At 46.7% G+C, this 22,689-nt stretch overlaps 1 protein-coding gene across 1 annotated transcript in view; it reads right to left on the reverse strand.

Annotated features, from left to right (window-relative positions):
• LOC135536304 (mitogen-activated protein kinase kinase kinase 9-like) overlaps positions 1-21,637 on the reverse strand; it is a 66,605-nt gene extending 44,968 nt beyond the window's left edge. Inside the window, exons 1-2 of the mRNA XM_064962661.1 lie at positions 20,845-21,637; positions 845-1,062 (exon numbers count right to left, since the gene is read on the reverse strand). Of these exons, the coding sequence (XP_064818733.1) occupies positions 845-1,062; positions 20,845-21,277 (651 nt within the window). The 5' untranslated portion in view covers positions 21,278-21,637. The remainder of the gene's footprint in view (positions 1-844; positions 1,063-20,844) is intronic.
• Between the last annotated feature and the right edge of the window lie 1,052 nt (positions 21,638-22,689).

Here is a 22,689-nt window from a genome sequence, read left to right on the forward strand (position 1 = left end):
CAGTAGGGCCATGATGTTGGGGTGATATAGCAGGATTCTTACCCCCAGTAGGGCCATGATATCAGGGTGGTGCTGCAGGATACTGGCCCCAGTAGGGCCATGATATCAGGGTGGTGCTGCAGGATTTTGGCCCCAGTAGGGCCATGATATCAGGGTGGTGCTGCAGGATTCTGGCCCCAGTAGGGCCATGATATCAGGGTGGTGCTGCAGGATACTGGCCCCAGTAGGGCCATGATATCAGGGTGGTGCTGCAGGATTCTGGCCCCAGTAGGGCCATGATATCAGGGTGGTGCTGCAGGATTCTGGCCCCAGTAGGGCCATGATATCAGGGTGGTGCTGCAGGATTCTGGCCCCAGTAGGGCCATGATATCAGGGTGGTGCTGCAGGATTCTTACCCCCAGTAGGGCCATGATATTGGGGTGATATAGCAGGATTCTTACCCCCAGTAGGGCCATGATATTGGGGTGATATAGCAGGATTCTTACCCCCAGTAGGGCCATGATATTGGGGTGATATAGCAGGACTCTTACCCCCAGTAGGGCCATGATGTTGGGGTGATATAGCAGGATTCTGGCCCCAGTAGGGCCATGATATTGGGGTGATATAGCAGGATTCTTACCCTCAGTAGGGCCATGATGTTGGGGAGATATAGCAGGATTCTTACCCCCAGTAGGGCCATGATGTTGGGGTGATATAGCAGGATTCTTACCCCCAGTAGGGCCATGATATCGGGGTGGTGGAGCAGGATTCTTACCCCCAGTAGGGCCATGATGTTGGGGTGATATAGCAGGATTCTTACCCCCAGTAGGGCCATGATGTTGGGGTGGTGCAGCAGGATTCTTACCCCCAGTAGGGCCATGATATTGGGGTGGTGCAGCATTGCAAACAGCTTGGCCTCCTGACGAACGCTCTCTAGGATCTGTCCCTCCTCCTCATCGGGGTCCCGCCTCGCAGCCTTCACTGCCACCTCCGCCCCTCGCCACATGGCACGGTACACCTTCCCAAAACCACCCACACCGATGATCTCCTCCAGGGTCAGCTCCGAGAAGTCAACCTCCAGAACTGAGGGAGAGAGGGAACAGGGTATGAGAGGGAACAGGGTATGAGAGGGAACAGGGTATGAGAGGGAACAGGGTATGAGAGGGAACAGGGTATGAGAGGGAACAGGGTATGAGAGGGAACAGGGTTACAGAGAAAGAGGACAGAGAGTGAGCAATGACCGACAAAATATAATGTAGATATAACAGGCTAAAAGTGATTTTGGAATATACAGTGCCTTGCGAAAGTATTCGCCCCCCTTGAACTTTGCGACCTTTTGCCACATTTCAGGCTTCAAACATAAAGATATAAAACTGTATTTTTTTGTGAAGAATCAACAACAAGTGGGACACAATCATGAAGTGGAACGACATTTATTGGATATTTCAAACTTTTTTAACAAATCAAAAACTGAAAAATTGGGCGTGCAAAATTATTCAGCCCCCTTAAGTTAATACATTGTAGCGCCACCTTTTGCTGCGATTACAGCTGTAAGTCGCTTGGGGTATGTCTCTATCAGTTTTGCACATCGAGAGACTGACATTTTTTCCCATTCCTCCTTGCAAAACAGCTCGAGCTCAGTGAGGTTGGATGGAGAGCATTTGTGAACAGCAGTTTTCAGTTCTATCCACAGATTCTCAATTGGATTCAGGTCTGGACTTTGACTTGGCCATTCTAACACCTGGATATGTTTATTTTTGAACCATTCCATTGTAGATTTTGCTTTATGTTTTGGATCATTGTCTTGTTGGAAGACAAATCTCCATCCCAGTCTCAGGTCTATTGCAGACTCCATCAGGTTTTCTTCCAGAATGGTCCTGTATTTGGCTCCATCCAACTTCCCATCAATTTTAACCATCTTCCCTGTCCCTGCTGAAGAAAAGCAGGCCCAAACCATGATGCTGCCACCACCATGTTTGACAGTGGGGATGGTGTGTTCAGAGTGATGAGCTGTGTTGCTTTTACGCCAAACATAACGTTTTACATTGTTGCCAAAAAGTTCAATTTTGGTTTCATCTGACCAGAGCACCTTCTTCCACATGTTTGGTGTGTCTCCCAGGTGGCTTGTGGCAAACTTTAAACAACACTTTTTATGGATATCTTTAAGAAATGGCTTTCTTCTTGCCACTCTTCCATAAAGGCCAGATTTGTGCAATATACGACTGATTGTTGTCCTATGGACAGAGTCTCCCACCTCAGCTGTAGATCTCTGCAGTTCATCCAGAGTGATCATGGGCCTCTTGGCTGCATCTCTGATCAGTCTTCTCCTTGTATGAGCTGAAAGTTTAGAGGGACGGCCAGGTCTTGGTAGATTTGCAGTGGTCTGATACTCCTTCAATTTCAATATTATCACTTGCACAGTGCTCCTTGGGATGTTTAAAGCTTGGGAAATATTTTTGTATCCAACAGTATCTCGGACCTGCCTGGTGTGTTCCTTGTTCTTCATGATGCTCTCTGCGCTTTTAACGGACCTCTGAGACTATCACAGTGCAGGTGCATTTATACAGAGACTTGATTACACACAGGTGGATTGTATTTATCATCATTAGTCATTTAGGTCAACTTTGGATCATTCAGAGATCCTCACTGGACTTCTGGAGAGAGTTTGCTGCACTGAAAGTAAAGGGGCTGAATAATTTTGCATGCCCAATTTTTCAGTTTTTGATTTGTTAAAAAAGTTTGAAATATCCAATAAATGTCGTTCCACTTCATGATTGTGTCCCACTTGTTGTTGATTCTTCACAAAAAATACAGTTTTATATCTTTATGTTTGAAGCCTGAAATGTGGCAAAAGGTCGCAAAGTTCAAGGGGGCCGAATACTTTCACAAGGCACTGTATAGTGATATTAACCTTGCCACAGAGACCCTATTAAATTAAAAAAAGTAATGGCTGCCATATTGGTCAGGGAGAAATCCAAAGCAGCCTAATTGGAGTTAATGAATCAGAAACCTGATTTTACCTAAGCAGGAGAACAGAAGTAAGGATACATCAAATATCGTGTCATAAAACCTATTGTCAACCTACAATATTATCATACATTATGAATACAGTTTAAACAGGTTTTTATACCAGTTATACCATAATAGCCTCTAAAATATATGTAAACAGACTTGTTTTTGTTGTCTTGGAAAGCTTGAGAGTCCTAATTATAGAATACATGATCAGTACAGGTTGTATTTACAGCTGGGTCTGTCCTGTCATCAACTGATGTCAACCAGTGTATTGATGTGGATGGACTGCATTGTTTCAATGGAATGTTGGCATATTGTCAGTTAAACATGTATAGAATCATTCCTGTGTAACCGGCAGGCTCGCTAACACACACGGTGCAGATAAAGTCTTCAGACTCATTATCTTTACACAATATCTCATCACAGCACTGGCTGACCATGGTTCACCACCTCCCTGACCAAAATGGCTGACCTTTATCCCATCGGAAGAAGGTTCATGTCCATTCTAGAATTCAAACTACTAATTCCATGGAACAGACACTCCTGTCCACCAATGAGAGGAGGTCATGAGGACGAAGAGGGGTAAAGGATATAAAGATGACAGGAACAGGGTGGGACAGAGAACTTACATACAACATAGATAGGACAGAGAGTGTAGACCTTTAGAACTGAAAGGAGAGAAGGAGGAACAGATACCAATGCTGTACAGTATACAGTAGGACAGAGAGACAGAAACAGGGAACCAAGAGACGATATTGGACAGAGAGACAGAAACAGGGAACCAAGAGACGATATTGGACAGAGAGACAGAAACAGGGAACCAAGAGACGATATTGGACAGAGAGACAGAAACAGGGAACCAAGAGACGATATTGGACAGAGAGACAGAAACAGGGAACCAAGAGACAATATTGGACAGAGAGACAGAAACAGGGAACCAAGAGACGATATTGGACAGAGAGACAGAAACAGGGAACCAAGAGACGATATTGGACAGAGAGACAGAAACAGGGAACCAAGAGACGATATTGGACAGAGAGAGAGAAACAGGGATACCAAGAGACAATATTGGACAGAGAGAGAGAGAGAAACAGGGAACCAAGAGACGATATTGGACAGAGAGAGAAACAGGGATACCAAGAGACAATATTGGACAGAGAGAGAGAGAAACAGGGACACCAAGAGACGATATTGGACAGAGAGAGAGAAACAGGGATACCAAGAGACAATATTGGACAGAGAGAGAAACAGGGATACCAAGAGACGATATTGGACAGAGAGAGAGAAACAGGGATACCAAGAGACAATATTGGACAGAGAGAGAGAGAGAAACAGGGATACCAAGAGACGATATTGGACAGAGAGAGAGAAACAGGGATACCAAGAGACGATATTGGACAGAGAGAGAGAGAGAAACAGGGATACCAAGAGACAATATTGGACAGAGAGAGAGAGAGAAACAGGGATACCAAGAGACGATATTGGACAGAGAGAGAGAAACAGGGATACCAAGAGACAATATTGGACAGAGAGAGAGAGAGAAACAGGGATACCAAGAGACAATATTGGACAGAGAGAGAGAGAGAAACAGGGATACCAAGAGACAATATTGGACAGAGAGAGAGAGAGAAACAGGGATACCAAGAGACGATATTGGACAGAGAGAGAGAAACAGGGATACCAAGAGACAATATTGGACAGAGAGAGAGAAACAGGGATACCAAGAGACGATATTGGACAGAGAGAGAAACAGGGATACCAAGAGACGATATTGGACACAGAGAGAGAGAGAGAAACAGGGATACCAAGAGACAATATTGGACAGAGAGAGAGAGAAACAGGGATACCAAGAGACAATATTGGACAGAGAGAGAGAAACAGGGATACCAAGAGACAATATTGGACAGAGAGAGAGAAACAGGGATACCAAGATACGATATTGGACAGAGTGAGAAACAGGGATACCAAGAGACGATATTAGACAGAGAGAGAAACAGGGATACCAAGAGACAATATTGGACAGAGAGAGAGAGAGAAACAGGGATACCAAGAGACGATATTGGACAGAGAGAGAGAGAGAAACAGGGATACCAAGAGACGATATTGGACAGAGAGAGAGAAACAGGGATACCAAGAGACGATATTGGACAGAGAGAGAGAGAAACAGGGATACCAAGAGACAATATTGGACAGAGTGAGAAACAGGGATACCAAGAGACGATATTAGACAGAGAGAGAGAAACAGGGAACCAAGAGACGATATTGGACAGAGAGAGAGAAACAGGGATACCAAGAGACAATATTGGACAGAGAGAGAGAAACAGGGATACCAAGAGACGATATTGGACAGAGAGAGAGAAACAGGGATACCAAGAGACGATATTGGACAGAGAGAGAAACAGGGATACCAAGAGACGATATTGGACAGAGAGAGAGCAATGAGAGACTAAAGGCAATGTAAAGGGCTATACAGACTGGCTTGAATAGACGTCCTCTATACAAAAACATAATTCAATGATTCATAACCATAATTTAGCTTCAATCAAACTCTTATATTTATCTACCTTTCTCACCAATGCACCTAGCCTGGTTCCAGGTCTGTTCATATCAACCCCTTTCCGGCAAGACGAGGAGTGGCAAGTGGCATGATGGCCCAAACAGACTGGTACCCGGGTTAGGGCTCTATTGAGTCTGTAAAGCTGAAGACTTGGGGCTCTATTCAGTCTGTAAAGCTGAAGACTTGGGGCTCTATTTAGTCTGTAAAGCTGAAGACTTGGGGCTCTATTTAGTCTGTAAAGCTGAAGACTTGGGGCTCTATTGAGTCTGTAAAGCTGAAGACTTGGGGCTCTATTTAGTCTGTAAAGCTGAAGACTTGGGGCTCTATTTAGTCTGTAAAGCTGAAGACTTGGGGCTCTATTCAGTCTGTAAAGCTGAAGACTTGGGGCTCTATTTAGTCTGTAAAGCTGAAGACTTGGGGCTCTATTTAGTCTGTAAAGCTGAAGACTTGGGGCTCTATTTAGTCTGTAAAGCTGAAGACTTGGGGCTCTATTCAGTCTGTAAAGCTGAAGCCTTAGGGCTCTATTTAGTCTGTAAAGCTGAAGCCTTAGGGCTCTATTCAGTCGGTAAAGCTGAAGACTTGGGGCTCTATTCAGTCAAATCTGAAGACTTAGGGCTCTATTGAGTCTGTAAAGCTGAAGACTTGGGGCTCTATTGAGTCTGTAAAGCTGAAGACTTGGGACTCTGAAGACTTAGGGCCTCCGCTAAAGAGGGAAAAACTGCATTTAAATTTAAATCGTAGCCTAGTGTTTAGAGCGTTGGACTAGTAACCGAAAGTTGCAAGTTCGAATCCCCGAGCTGACAAGGTACAAATCTGTTGTTCTGCCCCTGTACAAGGCAGTTAACCCACTACTGTTCCTAGGCCGCCATTGAAAATAAGAATTTGTTATTAACTGACTTGCCTGGTTAAATAAAAGGTAAAATAAAACAAAATCAAAAAGCTGAACTTCCTGCGATGTGGATTGAATAGAGCCTTTAAACTGTTTTCGTTAGTTGACGCTTACTTCTCCATATACAACAGTGTCTATGGGTGATGTAGGTACTGTATGTTGGTGGAAAACGTTGCCATTGTGAATCACTAACAGTCTGCTAAGCAGCCTTACTGACCTTGATAAATATTTCACTCGAGATGTTGTACAGTACGTGATGTGAAAGTAGGCCAGGAGCCATGCTGCCTCTGAAACATGGAGGATGTGTCCCAAACCGTACCCTATCACCTATGTAGTGCATTACTTTTGACCAGGTCCCATAGGGCTCTAGTTAAAAGTAGTGCACTATATGGACTACCCAGCAAACAGGAAACATTCCCAGAACATTAGATTCCCATTAAGTTCTAGTTAGGGTTTTATTTAACATTAGGATGATAACGTCCCCAAAAAAATCAAATTAACGTTTTTGAAAACAAAATGTTTTATTTTTTAATTTAAAAAATAATGAAATATCCTTGGAATGTTCTCTTAACATTTACTAAAATATTGTGCACAACATGTATCAACCATCTCAGAACATTCCCCAACATCTGTGTCAACCATCTCAGAACATTCCCCAACGTCTGTGTCAACCATCTCAGAACATTCCCCAACGTCTGTGTCAACCATCTCAGAACATTCCCCAACATCTGTGTCAACCATCTCAGAACATTCCCCAACATCTGTGTCAACCATCTCAGAACATTCCCCAACATCTGTGTCAACCATCTCAGAACATTCCCCAACATCTGTGTCAACCATCTCAGAACATTCCCCAACATCTATGTCAACCGTCTCAGAACATTCCCCAACATCTGTGTCAACCATCTCAGAACATTCCCCAACATCTGTGTCAACATCTCAGAACATTCCACAACATCTGTATCAACCATCTCAGAACATTCCCCAACATCTATGTCAACCATCTCAGAACATTCCCCAACATCTGTGTCAACCATCTCAGAACATTCCCCAACATCTATGTCAACCATCTCAGAACATTCCCCAACATCTATGTCAACCATCTCAGAACATTCCCCATCATCTATCAACCATCTCAGAACATTCCCCAACATCTGGGAATTATCCAGCTTCAGATCAAAGACAGAGACTACAGAGTAACAATAGATAGATACAGACCACAGAGTGACAATAGATAGATACAGACCACAGAGTAACAATAGATAGATACAGACCACAGAGTAACATTAGATACTGACCACAGAGTAACAATAGATTAGATACAGACCACAGAGTAACAATAGATAGATACAGACCACAGAGTAACAATAGATAGATACAGACCACAGAGTAACAATAGATACAGACCACAGAGTAACAATAGATACAGATCACAGAGTAACAATAGATAGATACAGACCACAGAGTAACAATTAGATACAGACCACAGAGTAACAATAGATAGATACAGACCACAGAGTAACAATTAGATACAGACCACAGAGTAACAATAGATACAGATCACAGAGTAACATTAGATAGACAGATACAGACCACAGAGTAACAATTAGATACGATACAGACCACAGAGTAACAATAGATAGATACAGACCACAGAGTAACATTAGATACAGACCACAGAGTAACAATAGATACAGACCACAGAGTAACAATAGATAGATACAGACCACAGAGTAACATTAGATACAGACCACAGAGTAACAATAGATAGATACAGACCACAGAGTAACATTAGATACAGACCACAGAGTAACAATAGATACAGATCACAGAGTAACATTAGATAGGTACAGACCACAGAGTAACATTAGATACAGACCACAGAGTAACAATAGATAGATACAGACCACAGAGTAACATTAGATACAGACCACAGAGTAACATTAGATACAGACCACAGAGTAACAATAGATAGATACAGACCACAGAGTAACAATAGATACAGATCACAGAGTAACATTAGATAGGTACAGACCACAGAGTAACATTAGATACAGACCACAGAGTAACAATAGATAGATACAGACCACAGAGTAACATTAGATACAGACCACAGAGTAACAATAGATACAGACCACAGAGTAACAATAGATACAGACCATATAGTAATAATAGATACAGACCACAGAATAACAATAGACAGATACAGACCAGAGTAACAATAGATACAGACCAGAGAAACAATAGATACAGACCACAGAGTAACAATAGATAGATACAGACCACAGAGTAACAATAGATACAGACCACAGAGTAACAGTAGACAGATACAGACCACAGAGTAACAATAGATACAGACAACAGAGTAACAATAGATAGATACAGACCACAGAGTAACAATAGATACAGACAACAGAGTAACAATAGATAGATACAGACCACAGAGTAACAATAGATAGATACAGACCACAGAATAACAATAGATACAGACCACAGAGTAACAATAGATACAGACAACAGAGTAACAATAGATAGATACAGACCACAGAGTAACAATAGATAGATACAGACCACAGAGTAACAATAGATACAGACCACAGAGTAACAATAGATACAGACCACAGAGTAACAATAGATACAGACCACAGAGTAACAATAGATACAGACCACAGAGTAACAATAGATAGATACAGACCACAGAGTAACAATAGATACAGACCACAGAGTAACAATAGATACAGACAGAGTAACAATAGAGTACAGAACAGAGTAAATAGATAGATACAGACCACAGAGTAACAATAGATACAGACCACAGAGTAACAATAGATAGATACAGACCACAGAGTAACAATAGATAGATACAGACCACAGAGTAACAATAGATACAGACCACAGAGTAACAATAGATAGATACAGACCACAGAGTAACAATAGATAGATACAGACCACAGAGTAACAATAGATAGATACAGACCACAGAGTAACAATAGATACAGACCACAGAGTAACAATAGATACAGACCACAGAGTAACAATAGATACAGACCACAGAGTAACAATAGATAGATACAGACCACAGAGTAACAATAGATACAGACCACATAGTAACAATAGATAGATACAGACCACAGAGTAACAATAGATACAGACCACAGAGTAACAGTAACAATAGATAGAACAATAGATACAGACCACAGAGTAACAATAGATACAGACCACAGAGTAACATTAGATACAGACCACAGAGTAACAATAATAGATACAGACCACAGAGTAACAATAGATACAGACCACAGAGTAACAATAGATACAGACCACAGAGTAACAATAGATACAGACCACAGAGTAACAATAGATAGATACAGACCACAGAGTAACAATAGATACAGACCACAGAGAGTAACAATAGATACAGACAACAGAGTAACAATAGATACAGACCACAGAGTAACAGATAGATACAGACCACATAGTAACAATAGATAGATACAGACCACAGAGTAACAATAGATAGATACAGACCACAGAGTAACAGTAGATACAGACCACAGAGTAACAATAGATAGATACAGACCACAGAGTAACATTAGATACAGACCACAGAGTAACAATAGATAGATACAGACCACAGAGTAACAATAGATACAGACCACAGAGTAACAATAGATACAGATACAGAGTAACAATAGATACAGACCACAGAGTAACAATAGATAGATACAGACCACAGAGTAACAATAGATACAGACCACAGAGTAACAATAGATAGATACAGACCACAGAGTAACAATAGATACAGACCACAGAGTAACAATAGATACAGACCACAGAGTAACAATAGATACAGACCACAGAGTAACATTAGATACAGACCACAGAGTAACAATAGATACAGACCACAGAGTAACAATAGATACAGACCACAGAGTAACAATAGATAGATACAGACCACAGAGTAACAATAGATACAGACCACAGAGTAACAATAGATACAGACCACAGAGTAACAATAGACAGATACAGACCACAGAGTAACAATAGATAGATACAGACCACAGAGTAACAATAGATAGACCACAGAGTAACAGTAGACAGATACAGACCACGGAGTAACAATAGATAGATACAGACCACAGAGTAACAATAGATACAGACCACAGAGTAACAATAGATACAGACCACAGAGTAACATTAGATAGATACAGACCACAGAGTAACAATAGATAGATACAGACCACAGAGTAACAATAGATACAGACAGCAGAGTAACATTAGATAGATACAGACCACAGAGTAACAATAGATACAGACCACAGAGTAACATTAGATAGATACAGACCACAGAGTAACAATAGATAGATACAGACCACAGAGTAACAATAGATAGATACAGACCACAGAGTAACAATAGATAGATACAGACCACAGAGTAACAATAGATAGATACAGACCACAGAGTAACATTAGATAGATACAGACCACAGAGTAACAATAGATACAGACCACAGAGTAACAATAGATAGATACAGACCACAGAATAACAATAGATAGACCACAGAGTAACATTAGATAGATACAGACCACAGAGTAACATTAGATAGATACAGACCACAGAATAACATTAGATACAGACCACAGAGTAACAATAGATACAGACCACAGAGTAACATTAGATAGATACAGACCACAGAGTAACATTAGATAGATACAGACCACAGAGTAACAATAGATACAGACCACAGAGTAACAATAGATACAGACCACAGAGTAACATTAGATACAGACCACAGAGTAACATTAGATACAGACCACAGAATAACAATAGATACAGACCACAGAGTAACATTAGATAGATACAGACCACAGAGTAACAATAGATAGATACAGACCACAGAGTAACAATAGATACAGACCACAGAGTAACATTAGATACAGACCACAGAGTAACATTAGATAGATACAGACCAGAGTAACAATAGATAGATACAGACCACAGAGTAACAATAGATACAGACCACAGAGTAACATTAGATACAGACCACAGAGTAACATTAGATAGATACAGACCACAGAGTAACAATAGATAGATACAGACCACAGAATAACATTAGATACAGACCACAGAGTAACAATAGATAGATACAGACCACAGAGTAACAATAGATAGATACAGACCACAGAGTAACAATAGATACAGACCACAGAGTAACATTAGATAGATACAGACCACAGAGTAACAATAGATAGATACAGACCACAGAGTAACATTAGATAGATACAGACCACAGAGTAACATTGGATAGATACAGACCACAGAGTAACAATAGATAGATACAGACCACAGAGTAACATTAGATAGATACAGACCACAGAGTAACAATAGATAGATACAGACCACAGAGTAACAATAGATACAGACCACAGAGTAACAATAGATACAGACCACAGAGTAACATTAGATAAATACAGACCAGAGTAACATTAGATAGATACAGACCACAGAGTAAGAATAGATAGATACAGACCACATAGTAACAATAGATACAGACCACAGAGTAACAATAGATACAGACCACAGAGTAACATTAGATACAGACCACAGAGTAACATTAGATAGATACAGACCACAGAGTAACAATAGATACAGACCACAGAGTAACAATAGATACAGACCACAGAGTAACATTAGATACAGACCACAGAGTAACATTAGATAGATACAGACCACAGAGTAAGAATAGATAGATACAGACCACATAGTAACAATAGATACAGACCACAGAGTAACAATAGACAGATACAGACCACAGAGTAACAATAGATAGATACAGACCACAGAGTAACAATAGATAGATACAGACCACAGAGTAACATTAGATACAGACCACAGAGTAACATTAGATAGATACAGACCACAGAGTAACAATAGATAGATACAGACCACAGAGTAACATTAGATACAGACCAGAGTAACAATAGATACAGACCACAGAGTAACATTAGATAGATACAGACCACAGAGTAACATTAGATACAGACCACAGAGTAACAATAGATACAGACCACAGAGTAACAATAGATACAGACCACAGAGTAACAATAGATACAGACCACAGAGTAACATTAGATACAGACCACAGAGTAACAATAGATAGATACAGACCACAGAGTAACAATAGATAGATACAGACCACAGAGTAACATTAGATACAGACCACAGAGTAACAATAGATACAGACCACAGAGTAACAATAGATAGATACAGACCACAGAGTAACAATAGATACAGACCACAGAGTAACAATAGATAGATACAGACCACAGAGTAACAATAGATAGATACAGACCACAGAGTAACAATAGATACAGACCACAGAGTAACATTAGATACAGACCACAGAGTAACATTAGATAGATACAGACCACAGAATAACATTAGATACAGACCACAGAGTAACAATAGATACAGACCACAGAGTAACATTAGATAGATACAGACCACAGAGTAACATTAGATAGATACAGACCACAGAGTAACAATAGATACAGACCACAGAGTAACAATAGATACAGACCACAGAGTAACATTAGATACAGACCACAGAGTAACATTAGATACAGACCACAGAATAACAATAGATACAGACCACAGAGTAACATTAGATAGATACAGACCACAGAGTAACAATAGACAGATACAGACCACAGAGTAACAATAGATAGATACAGACCACAGAGTAACATTAGATACAGACCAGAGTAACAATAGATAGATACAGACCACAGAGTAACATTAGATACAGACCAGAGTAACAATAGATAGATACAGACCACAGAGTAACAATAGATAGATACAGACCACAGAGTAACAATAGATACAGACCAGAGTAACAATAGAGTACAACATTAGATAGATACAGACCACAGAGTAACATTAGATACAGACCACAGAGTAACAATAGATAGATACAGACCACAGAGTAACAATAGATACAGACCACAGAGTAACATTAGATAGATACAGACCACAGAGTAACATTAGATACAGACTACAGAGTAACAATAGATACAGACTACAGAGTAACAATAGATAGATACAGACCACAGAGTAACATTAGATACAGACCACAGAGTAACAATAGATACAGACCACAGAGTAACAATAGATACAGACCACAGAGTAACAATAGATAGATACACCATACAGACCACAGAGTAACAATAGATACAGATCACAGAGTAACAATAGATACAGACCACAGAGTAACAATAGATACAGACCACAGAGTAACAATAGATACAGATCACAGAGTAACAATAGATACAGACCACAGAGTAACATTAGATACAGACCACAGAGTAACAATAGATACAGACCACAGAGTAACATTAGATAGATACAGACCACAGAGTAACAATAGATACAGACCACAGAGTAACAATAGATACAGACCACAGAGTAACAATAGATAGATACAGACCACAGAGTAAGAATAGACACAGATCACAGAGTAACAATAGATAGATACAGACCACAGAGTAAGAATAGACACAGATCACAGAGTAACAATAGATACAGACCACAGAGTAACATTAGATAGATACACACCACAGAGTAACAATAGATACAGACCACAGAGTAACAATAGATACAGACACAGAGTAACAATAGATACAGATCAGAGTAACAATAGATAGATACAGACCACAGAGTAACAATAGATACAGACCAGAGTAACAATAGATAGATACAGCTGTTTTATTTTGCCTGTGAGGCTGTTTGAAATATACAATGTGTAACATACACAGTGGGCCTTCCATTGTTGGTACATGCTCAGCATTAGTCCTTGATCATAACTCTCAGTTCCATTACATGACACATTAATCATTGGATGAAGATGTCCTCTGTAGGGGGGTTGTTAAGAGCAGTAACGCTACCTGGTCTTGAACATTAACACACTTCCGCTCTAACCACTAGGTACGGTTTTGGAAGCATAAGGACCTTATCGTTTTATATTGTCGAGCCTCCCCTCTAAATAATTTTCTAAAAACAAATGTTTTTTATTTATTTATTTAACGAGGCAGGTCAGTTAAGAACAAATTCTTATTTATAATGACAGCCTACCGGGGAACAGTGGGTTAACTGCCTTGTTCAGGGGCAGAACGACAGATTTTTAACTTGTCAGCTCAGGGATTCAAACTAGCAACCTTTCAGTTACTGCCTCCCCCCTCTAACCACTAGGCTACCTGCCTCCCCCCTCTAACCACTAGGCTACCTGCCTCCCCCCTCTAACCACTAGGCTACCTGCCTCCCCCTCACCACTAGGCTACCTGCCTCCCCCCTCTAACCACTAGGCTACCTGCCTCCCCTCTCACCATTAGGCTACCTGCCTCCCCCTCTAACCACTAGGCTACCTGCCTCCCCCTCTAACCACTAGGCTACCTGCCTCCCCCTCTAACCACTAGGCTACCTGCCTCACCCTCTAACCACTAGGCTACCTGCCTCCCCCCTCTAACCACTAGGCTTCCTGCCTCCTCCTCTAACCACTAGGCTTCCTGTCTCCCCCCTCTAACCACTAGGCTACCTGCCTCCCCCTCTAACCACTAGGCCACCTGCCTCCTCCTCTAACCACTAGGCTACCTGCCTCCCCCCTCTAACCACTAGGCTACCTGCCTCCCCCCTCTAACCAATAGGCTACCTGCCTCCCCCTCTAACCAATAGGCTACCTGCCTCCCCCCTCTAACCACTAGGCAGCCTGCCTCCCCCCTCTAACCACTAGGCAGCCTGCCTCTCCCCTCTAACCACTAGGCAGCCTGCCTCTCCCCTCTAACCACTAGGCAGCCTGCCTCTCCCCTCTAACCACTAGGCGCCTGCCTCCCCCCTCTAACCACTAGGGCGCCTGCCTCTCCCCTCTAACCACTAGGGCGCCTGCCTCCCCCTCTAACCACTAGGGCGCCTGCCTCTAACCACTCCCCTCTAACCACTAGGGCGCCTGCCTCCCCCTCTAACCACTAGGGCGCCTGCCTCCCCCTCTAACCACTAGGCAGCCTGCCTCCCCCTCTAACCACTAGGGCGCCTGCCTCCCCCTCTAACCACTAGGCTACCTGCCTCCCCCTCTAACCACTAGGCTACCTGCCTCCCCCTCTAACCACTAGGCAGCCTGCCTCCCCCTCTAACCACTAGGCTACCTGCCTCCCCTCTAACCACTAGGCAGCCTGCCTCCCCCTCTAACCACTAGGCTACCTGCCTCCCCCTCTAACCACTAGGCTACCTGCCTCCCCCTCTAACCACTAGGCAGCCTGCCTCCCCCTCTAACCACTAGGGCGCCTGCCTCCCCCTCTAACCACTAGGCTACCTGCCACCCCCTCTAACCACTAGGCAGCCTGCCTCCCCCTCTAACCACTAGGCTACCTGCCACCCCCTCTAACCACTAGGCTACCTGCCTCCCCCTCTAACCACTAGGCTACCTGCCTCCCCCTGTAACCACTAGGCTGCCCCCTCTAACCACTAGGCTACCTGCCTCCCCCTCTAACCACGAGGCTGCCTGCCTCCCCCTCTAACCACGAGGCTGCCTGCCTCCCCCTCTAACCACGAGGCTGCCTGCCTCCCCCTCTAACCACGAGGCTGCCTGCCTCCCCCCTCTAACCACGAGGCTGCCTGCCTCCCCCCTCTAACCACGAGGCTGCCTGCCTCCCCCCTCTAACCACGAGGCTGCCTGCCTCCCCCCTCTAACCACTAGGCTACCTGCCTCCCCCCTCTAACCACTAGGCTACCTGCCTCCCCCCTCTAACCACTAGGCTGCCTGCCTCCCGCCTCTAACCACTAGGCTGCCTGCCTCCCGCCTCTAACCACTAGGCTACCTGCCACCCCCCTCTAACCACTAGGCTACCTGCCTCCCCCCTCTAACCACTAGGCTACCTGCCTCCCCCTCTAACCACTAGGCTACCTGCCTCCCCCTGTAACCACTAGGCTGCCCCCTCTAACCACTAGGCTACCTGCCTCCCCTCTAACCACTAGGCTACCTGCCTCCCCCTCTAACCACGAGGCTGCCTGCCTCCCCCTCTAACCACGAGGCTGCCTGCCTCCCCCCTCTAACCACGAGGCTGCCTGCCTCCCCCCTCTAACCACTAGGCTACCTGCCTCCCCCCTCTAACCACGAGGCTGCCTGCCTCCCCCTCTAACCACTAGGCTACCTGCCTCCCCCTCTAACCACTAGGCAGCCTGCCTCCCCCTCTAACCACGAGGCTGCCTGCCTCCCCCTCTAACCACGAGGCTGCCTGCCTCCCCCTCTAACCACGAGGCTGCCTGCCTCCCCCTCTAACCACGAGGCTGCCTGCCTCCCCCTCTAACCACTAGGCTACCTGCCTCCCCCTCTAACCACAGGCTACCTGCCTCCCCCTCTAACCACTAGGCTACCTGCCTCCCCCTCTAACCACTAGGCTACCTGCCTCCCCCTCTAACCACTAGGCTGCCTGCCTCCCGCCTCTAACCACTAGGCTGCCTGCCTCCCGCCTCTAACCACTAGGCTACCTGCCACCCCCCTCTAAGCACTAGGCTGCCTGCCTCCCCCTCTAACCACTCGGCTGCCCCCTCTAAACACTAGGCTGCCCCCCTCTAAACACTAGGCTGCCCCCTCTAACCACTCGGCTGCCCCCTCTAACCACTCGGCTGCCCCCTCTACTCTAACCACTAGGCTGCCTGCCTCCCCCTCTAACCACTAGGCTGCCTCCCCCTCTAACCACTCGGCTGCCCCCTCTACTCTAACCACTAGGCTGCCTGCCTCCCCCCTCTAACCACTCGGATGCCCCCTCTAACCACTCGGCTGCCCCCTCTAACCACTCGGCTGCCCCCTCTAACCACTCGGCTGCCCCCTCTAACCACTCGTCTGCCCCCTATTCTCTAACCACTAGGCTGCCTGCCTCCCCCTCTAACCACTAGGCTGCCCCCTCTACTCTAACCACTAGGCTGCCTGCCTCCCCCCTCTAACCACTAGGCTGCCCCCTCTAACCACTCGGCTGCCCCCTCTAACCACTCGGCTGCCCCCTCTACTCTAACCACTCGGCTGCCCCCTCTACTCTAACCACTAGGCTGCCTGCCTCCCCCCTCTAACCACTAGGCTGCCTGCCTCCCCCCTCTAACCACTAGGCTGCCCCCTCTACTCTAACCACTAGGCTGCCTGCCTCCCCCCTCTAACCACTAGGCTGCCCCCTCTACTCTAACCACTCGGCTGCCCCCTCTACTCTAACCACTCGGCTGCCTGCCTCCCCCTCTAACCACTAGGTTGCCCCCTCTACTCTAACCACTAGGCTGCCTGCCTCCCCCTCTAACCACTAGGCTGCCCGCCTCCCCCTCTAACCACTAACCAGGCTACCTGCCTCCCCCTCTAACCACTAGGCTGCCTGCCTCCCCCTCTAACCTGCCTCCCCCTCTAACCACTAGGCTGCCTGCCTCCCCCTCTAACCACTAGGCTGCCTGCCTCCCCCTCTAACCACTAGGCTGCCTGCCTCCCCCTCTAACCACTAGGCTGCCTGCTGCCCCCCTCTAACCACTAGGCTGCCTGCCTCCCCTCTAACCACTAGGCTACCTGCCTCTCCCCTCTAACCACTAGGCTACCTGCCTCCCCCTCTAACCACTAGGCTACCTGCCTCCCCCTCTAACCACTAGGCTACCTCCCTCCCCCTCTAACCACTAGGCTGCCTGCCTCCCCCTCTAACCACTAGGCTGCCTGCCTCCCCCTCTAACCACTAGGCTGCCTGCCTCCCCCTCTAACCACTAGGGCTGCCTGCCTCCCCCCTCTAACCACTAGGCTGCCTGCCTCCCCCTCTAACCACTAGGCTGCATGCCTCCCCCTCTAACCACTAGGCTACCTGCCTCCCCCTCTAACCACTAGGCTACCTGCCTCCCCCTCTAACCACTAGGCTGCCTGCCTCCCCTCTAACCACTAGGCTGCCTGCCTCCCCCTCTAACCACTAGACTGCCTGCCACCCCCTCTAACCACTCGGCTGCCTGCCTCCCACCTCTAATCACTAGGCTACCTGCCTCCCCCTCTAAACACTAGGCTACCTGCCACCCCCCTCTAACCACTAGGCTGCCTGCCTCCCCCCTCTAACCACTCGGCCGCCTGCCTCCCCCCTCTAACCACTAGGCCGCCTGCCTCCCCCCTCTAACCACTAGGCCGCCTGCCTCCGCCTCTAACCACTAGGCCGCCTGCCTCCCCCCTCTAACCACTCGGCCGCCTGCCTCCCCCTCTAACCACTCGGCCGCCTGCCTCCCCCTCTAACCACTCGGCCGCCTGCCTCCCCCTCTAACCACTCGGGCCGCCTGCCTCCCCCTCTAACCACTAGGCCGCCTGCCTCCCCCCTCTAACCACGAGGCTGCCCCCTCTAACCACGAGGCTGCCCCCTCTAACCACGAGGCTGCCCCCTCTACTCTAACCACTAGGCTGCCTGCCTCCCCCTCTAACCACTCGGCCGCCTGCCTCCCCCTCTAACCACTCGGCCGCCTGCCTCCCCCTCTAACCACTAGGCCGCCTGCCTCCCCCTCTAACCACTAGGCCGCCTGCCTCCGCCTCTAACCACTAGGCCGCCTGCCTCCCCCCTCTAACCACTCGGCCGCCTGCCTCCCCCCTCTAACCACTCGGCCGCCTGCCTCCCCCTCTAACCACTCGGCCGCCTGCCTCCCCCTCTAACCACTCGGCCGCCTGCCTCCCCCCTCTAACCACGAGGCCGCCTGCCTCCCCCCTCTAACCACGAGGCTGCCCCCTCTAACCACGAGGCTGCCCCCTCTAACCACGAGGCTGCCCCCTCTACTCTAACCACTAGGCTGCCTGCCTCCCCCCTCTAACCACTCGGCTGCCCCCTCTACTCTAACCACTCTAGGGCTGCCCCCTCTACTCTAACCACTCGGCTGCCCCCTCTACTCTAACCACTCGGCTGCCCCCTCTACTCTAACCACTCGGCTGCCCCCTCTACTCTAACCACTCGGCTGCCCCCTCTACTCTAACCACTCGGCTGCCCCCTCTACTCTAACCACTCGGCCGCCCCCTCTAACCACTCGGCTGCCCCCTCTACTCTAACCACTCGGCTGCCCCCTCTACTCTAACCACTCGGCCCCCCTCTAACCACTCTAACCCGCTGCCCCCTCCCCTCTAACCACTCGGCCGCCCCCTCTACTCTAACCACTCGGCCGCCCCCTCTACTCTAACCACTCGGCTGCCCCCTCTACTCTAACCACTCGGCTGCCCCCTCTAACCACTCGGCCGCCCCCTCTAACCACTCGGCCGCCCCCTCTAACCACTCGGCCGCCCCCTCTAACCACTCGGCCGCCCCCTCTAACCACTCGGCTGCCCCCTCTAACCACTCGGCCGCCCCCTCTAACCACTCGGCCGCCCCCTCTAACCACTCGGCCGCCCCCTCTAACCACTCGGCCGCCCCCCTCTAACCACTCGGCCGCCCCCTCTAACCACTCGGCCGCCCCCTCTAACCACTCGGCCGCCCCCTCTAACCACTCGGCCGCCCCCTCTAACCACTAGGCTGCCCTACCGGTTACATTTTGACACACTGCTTAATAGGGTTAAAGGTTCCCAAAGGCCATTTCTCCATGTTTCAACTCTTTTTTACGGAGTTGTAACACATCTCTGAACACCTGTGTTGTAAACGGAAGACACACTACAAACATGTGGTCACTGAAAGATACTGTCTGAAAGATACTGTCTGCTGCAGTACACGGTTAAGACCAGTTACAACCCTGTACAGTAAGTGTATATTTTGCATCTGCGTTTTTTTTTGTTTTTTTGATGATGTGATATAAAAGTAGAGTGATTTATGTTTCTCGAACCGTACCGCAGTTGAGAATCGATTCACGTTTAGATGAAGTATTTTGACTGTTTTTGGCCTCCAGAGCCAATTTGCTTTTGAAAAAGAACATGTTTTAAGGTCCTTGGACTAAGGAGTAACGTTAAGACTCCTCTAGACCAAATATTAGGCTAGCTCAGCATAGCGGTACGTACCAGGGATGCTTCAAAGCTGTACGTACAGCGAGGGAAGAGCCGAGCGGCCCTGATATGATGTGCTCGGCGGGGTGTGTTGTACTGATAGTTACCTACAGCCTCTGGTGCAGGCCCAAGGCCTTGGTTGACAGAGAGAGTATAATATGCCAGTCATTATCACGGTCTCCCAGCTACAGATTCTAGACTGCCCGGTAGATAGATTGTAACCTCTATTGCTATCAGTGGTAGCCTATTGCACCGAGATGACATAGCAGTAAACCAGAGTGGGGGCTATTTTTTTATCGGAGTGGCCCGATAACCGGGATAAATGTGCAGGACAATGAAACATTGTAACATTGAACATGAGTAATAAACGACAACCTCTGGTATGCAGACGGTGGGGCTATGATACTCACGGTGTAGTGAAGGCACGGCGTAATCAGAGTACTCCTTCACTGACGTGTCTCTGTCCCGTATTTTCTCAGAGATTCCATTCCCAATACTGACATAATTACTGGGGAAAATGCCAACCCGATCCTCGATCAGCCCCGTCCACCAGCCCTCGTCCCCGGACACTAACGAGTCCTTCGACAGCACCTCCACCAGGTCACCCTTTCGCAGGCTGAGCTCGTCTTCCGCCCCAGCATCATAGTCGAATACAGCGGTCCAGTAGCCTGAGAGGTCCGGTCCTCCTGGGCCGCTAGCCGGAGCATCAACGCCGACAGTCCCGGCGACAGTGTCATTCTCCGGCCAGCAAAACGCTTCAGTTTCCAACCCATCTGGAGGAGAAGACGCGTACCTGCTGCTGGGACTCAGGTTGTTGTCAAAATCGGGTTTGGAGTCATCCATTGAAGCGATCCATAGGGGCAACCTGGTCCTGGATTACAGGGTGCAGTCTCCGGAGCTTGTAGCCAACACCTGCACGCACCGGGACACGAGGATGGTCGCAGCACCTTGGGTACAAAGCCACCCCGGCCACCGTGAGAACTAAGCAGCCTAGTGGGCTAATCCCGGCGAAGCGTCGCTGCTGCTGAAAACAGCCTCACTTTGTTTTTTTGCATCATTCGTTAATCTCTGTAGTGGTACCTGGCTACCTGCAGGACTAAATCAAGAATCACAATTCCCATTTAGGAAATGACCAATTCTGTTCCTCCTTTCCCACTTCCACTTTCCGTCGTTAATAATTCCCCTTGCTGAGTGCATGCGCTGTCAACCACCCTCTCTCTCTTCTTTATTCCCAGCCAGCCAAACGTGCCAACAGACGAATCATGCCTCCTGTCTCCTACGATATGATTGGCGCACGTCTGCATCAATCACGTGTTTACCTTGATCCTATAGCCTCAGGTTGTGTGTTGGACTGAGGATGTGTGTGACAACCGTAATAGAAGTATGTTGTTAAAACGCCTTACCGGACAGTGGGCAATATTAACAGGGTGTTTACAACAAGGCAAACAAGCAAACCCGCTACAATATAAACAGCAACTTTAAAACATTCAGCACCATGGACAGCAACGTCTTCAACAGAACGATGGGGGTCGCGGTTTCAGCCACACAGCAGTGGCCAGCTCTGCACCCACCCAGCCTGCTGGCTGCGGCTCAATGAGAGAAGACACCAGGCAGCACTTATGTTGTGCTGGTGTGCCATGCTGTAGGGACCGGGACGGGGACGGGGACGGGGACCGGGGGGAGCATCAACTCTGCTCGGTCGCTGATCTACGCGTCATAATGAGTAGGCTAGTTATTAAGAATGCAATATGTAGATCGATGACCCTCTCTGCCATGCATGCTTATTGCCCCCCCCCTCCCGCCTTAACGGACCATTTTCAAATGCATACAAATCATTTGTAGATTATTTATTTTAAATACTGCCGTCTAACTCGTTGGTATGGTGCTGCAGTGTAGGCTAACATCATTTACAATAAATCTACTTAGTATACAAATATTTGCACCATAGATCCAAACAAGGATGTTTCTAACTGTCTCCTTTATTATGTTGTTGACCGAAATCAAAACAATGTAAAATAAAATAAAACGTGGCATGAAAATAATAAAAATCTGTTAAGGTTCATTTCATGCATAATTACCTGAAAAAATAAAAATAGACATTTCATAGTGAGGAATTAACCAATACAACAACAACCAATGATCAATAAATGAACAATCCAACTATTTGAAATAGTAACAGTGACATTATGAGGGATAGGAAGGTGTTGTGTTGTCGTGACATTATGAGGGATAGCAATGTGTTGTGTTGTGTTGTT

This window comes from Oncorhynchus masou, unplaced genomic scaffold, assembly GCF_036934945.1.
Source record: "Oncorhynchus masou masou isolate Uvic2021 unplaced genomic scaffold, UVic_Omas_1.1 unplaced_scaffold_593, whole genome shotgun sequence".
NCBI classification, from domain to species: domain Eukaryota; kingdom Metazoa; phylum Chordata; class Actinopteri; order Salmoniformes; family Salmonidae; genus Oncorhynchus; species Oncorhynchus masou.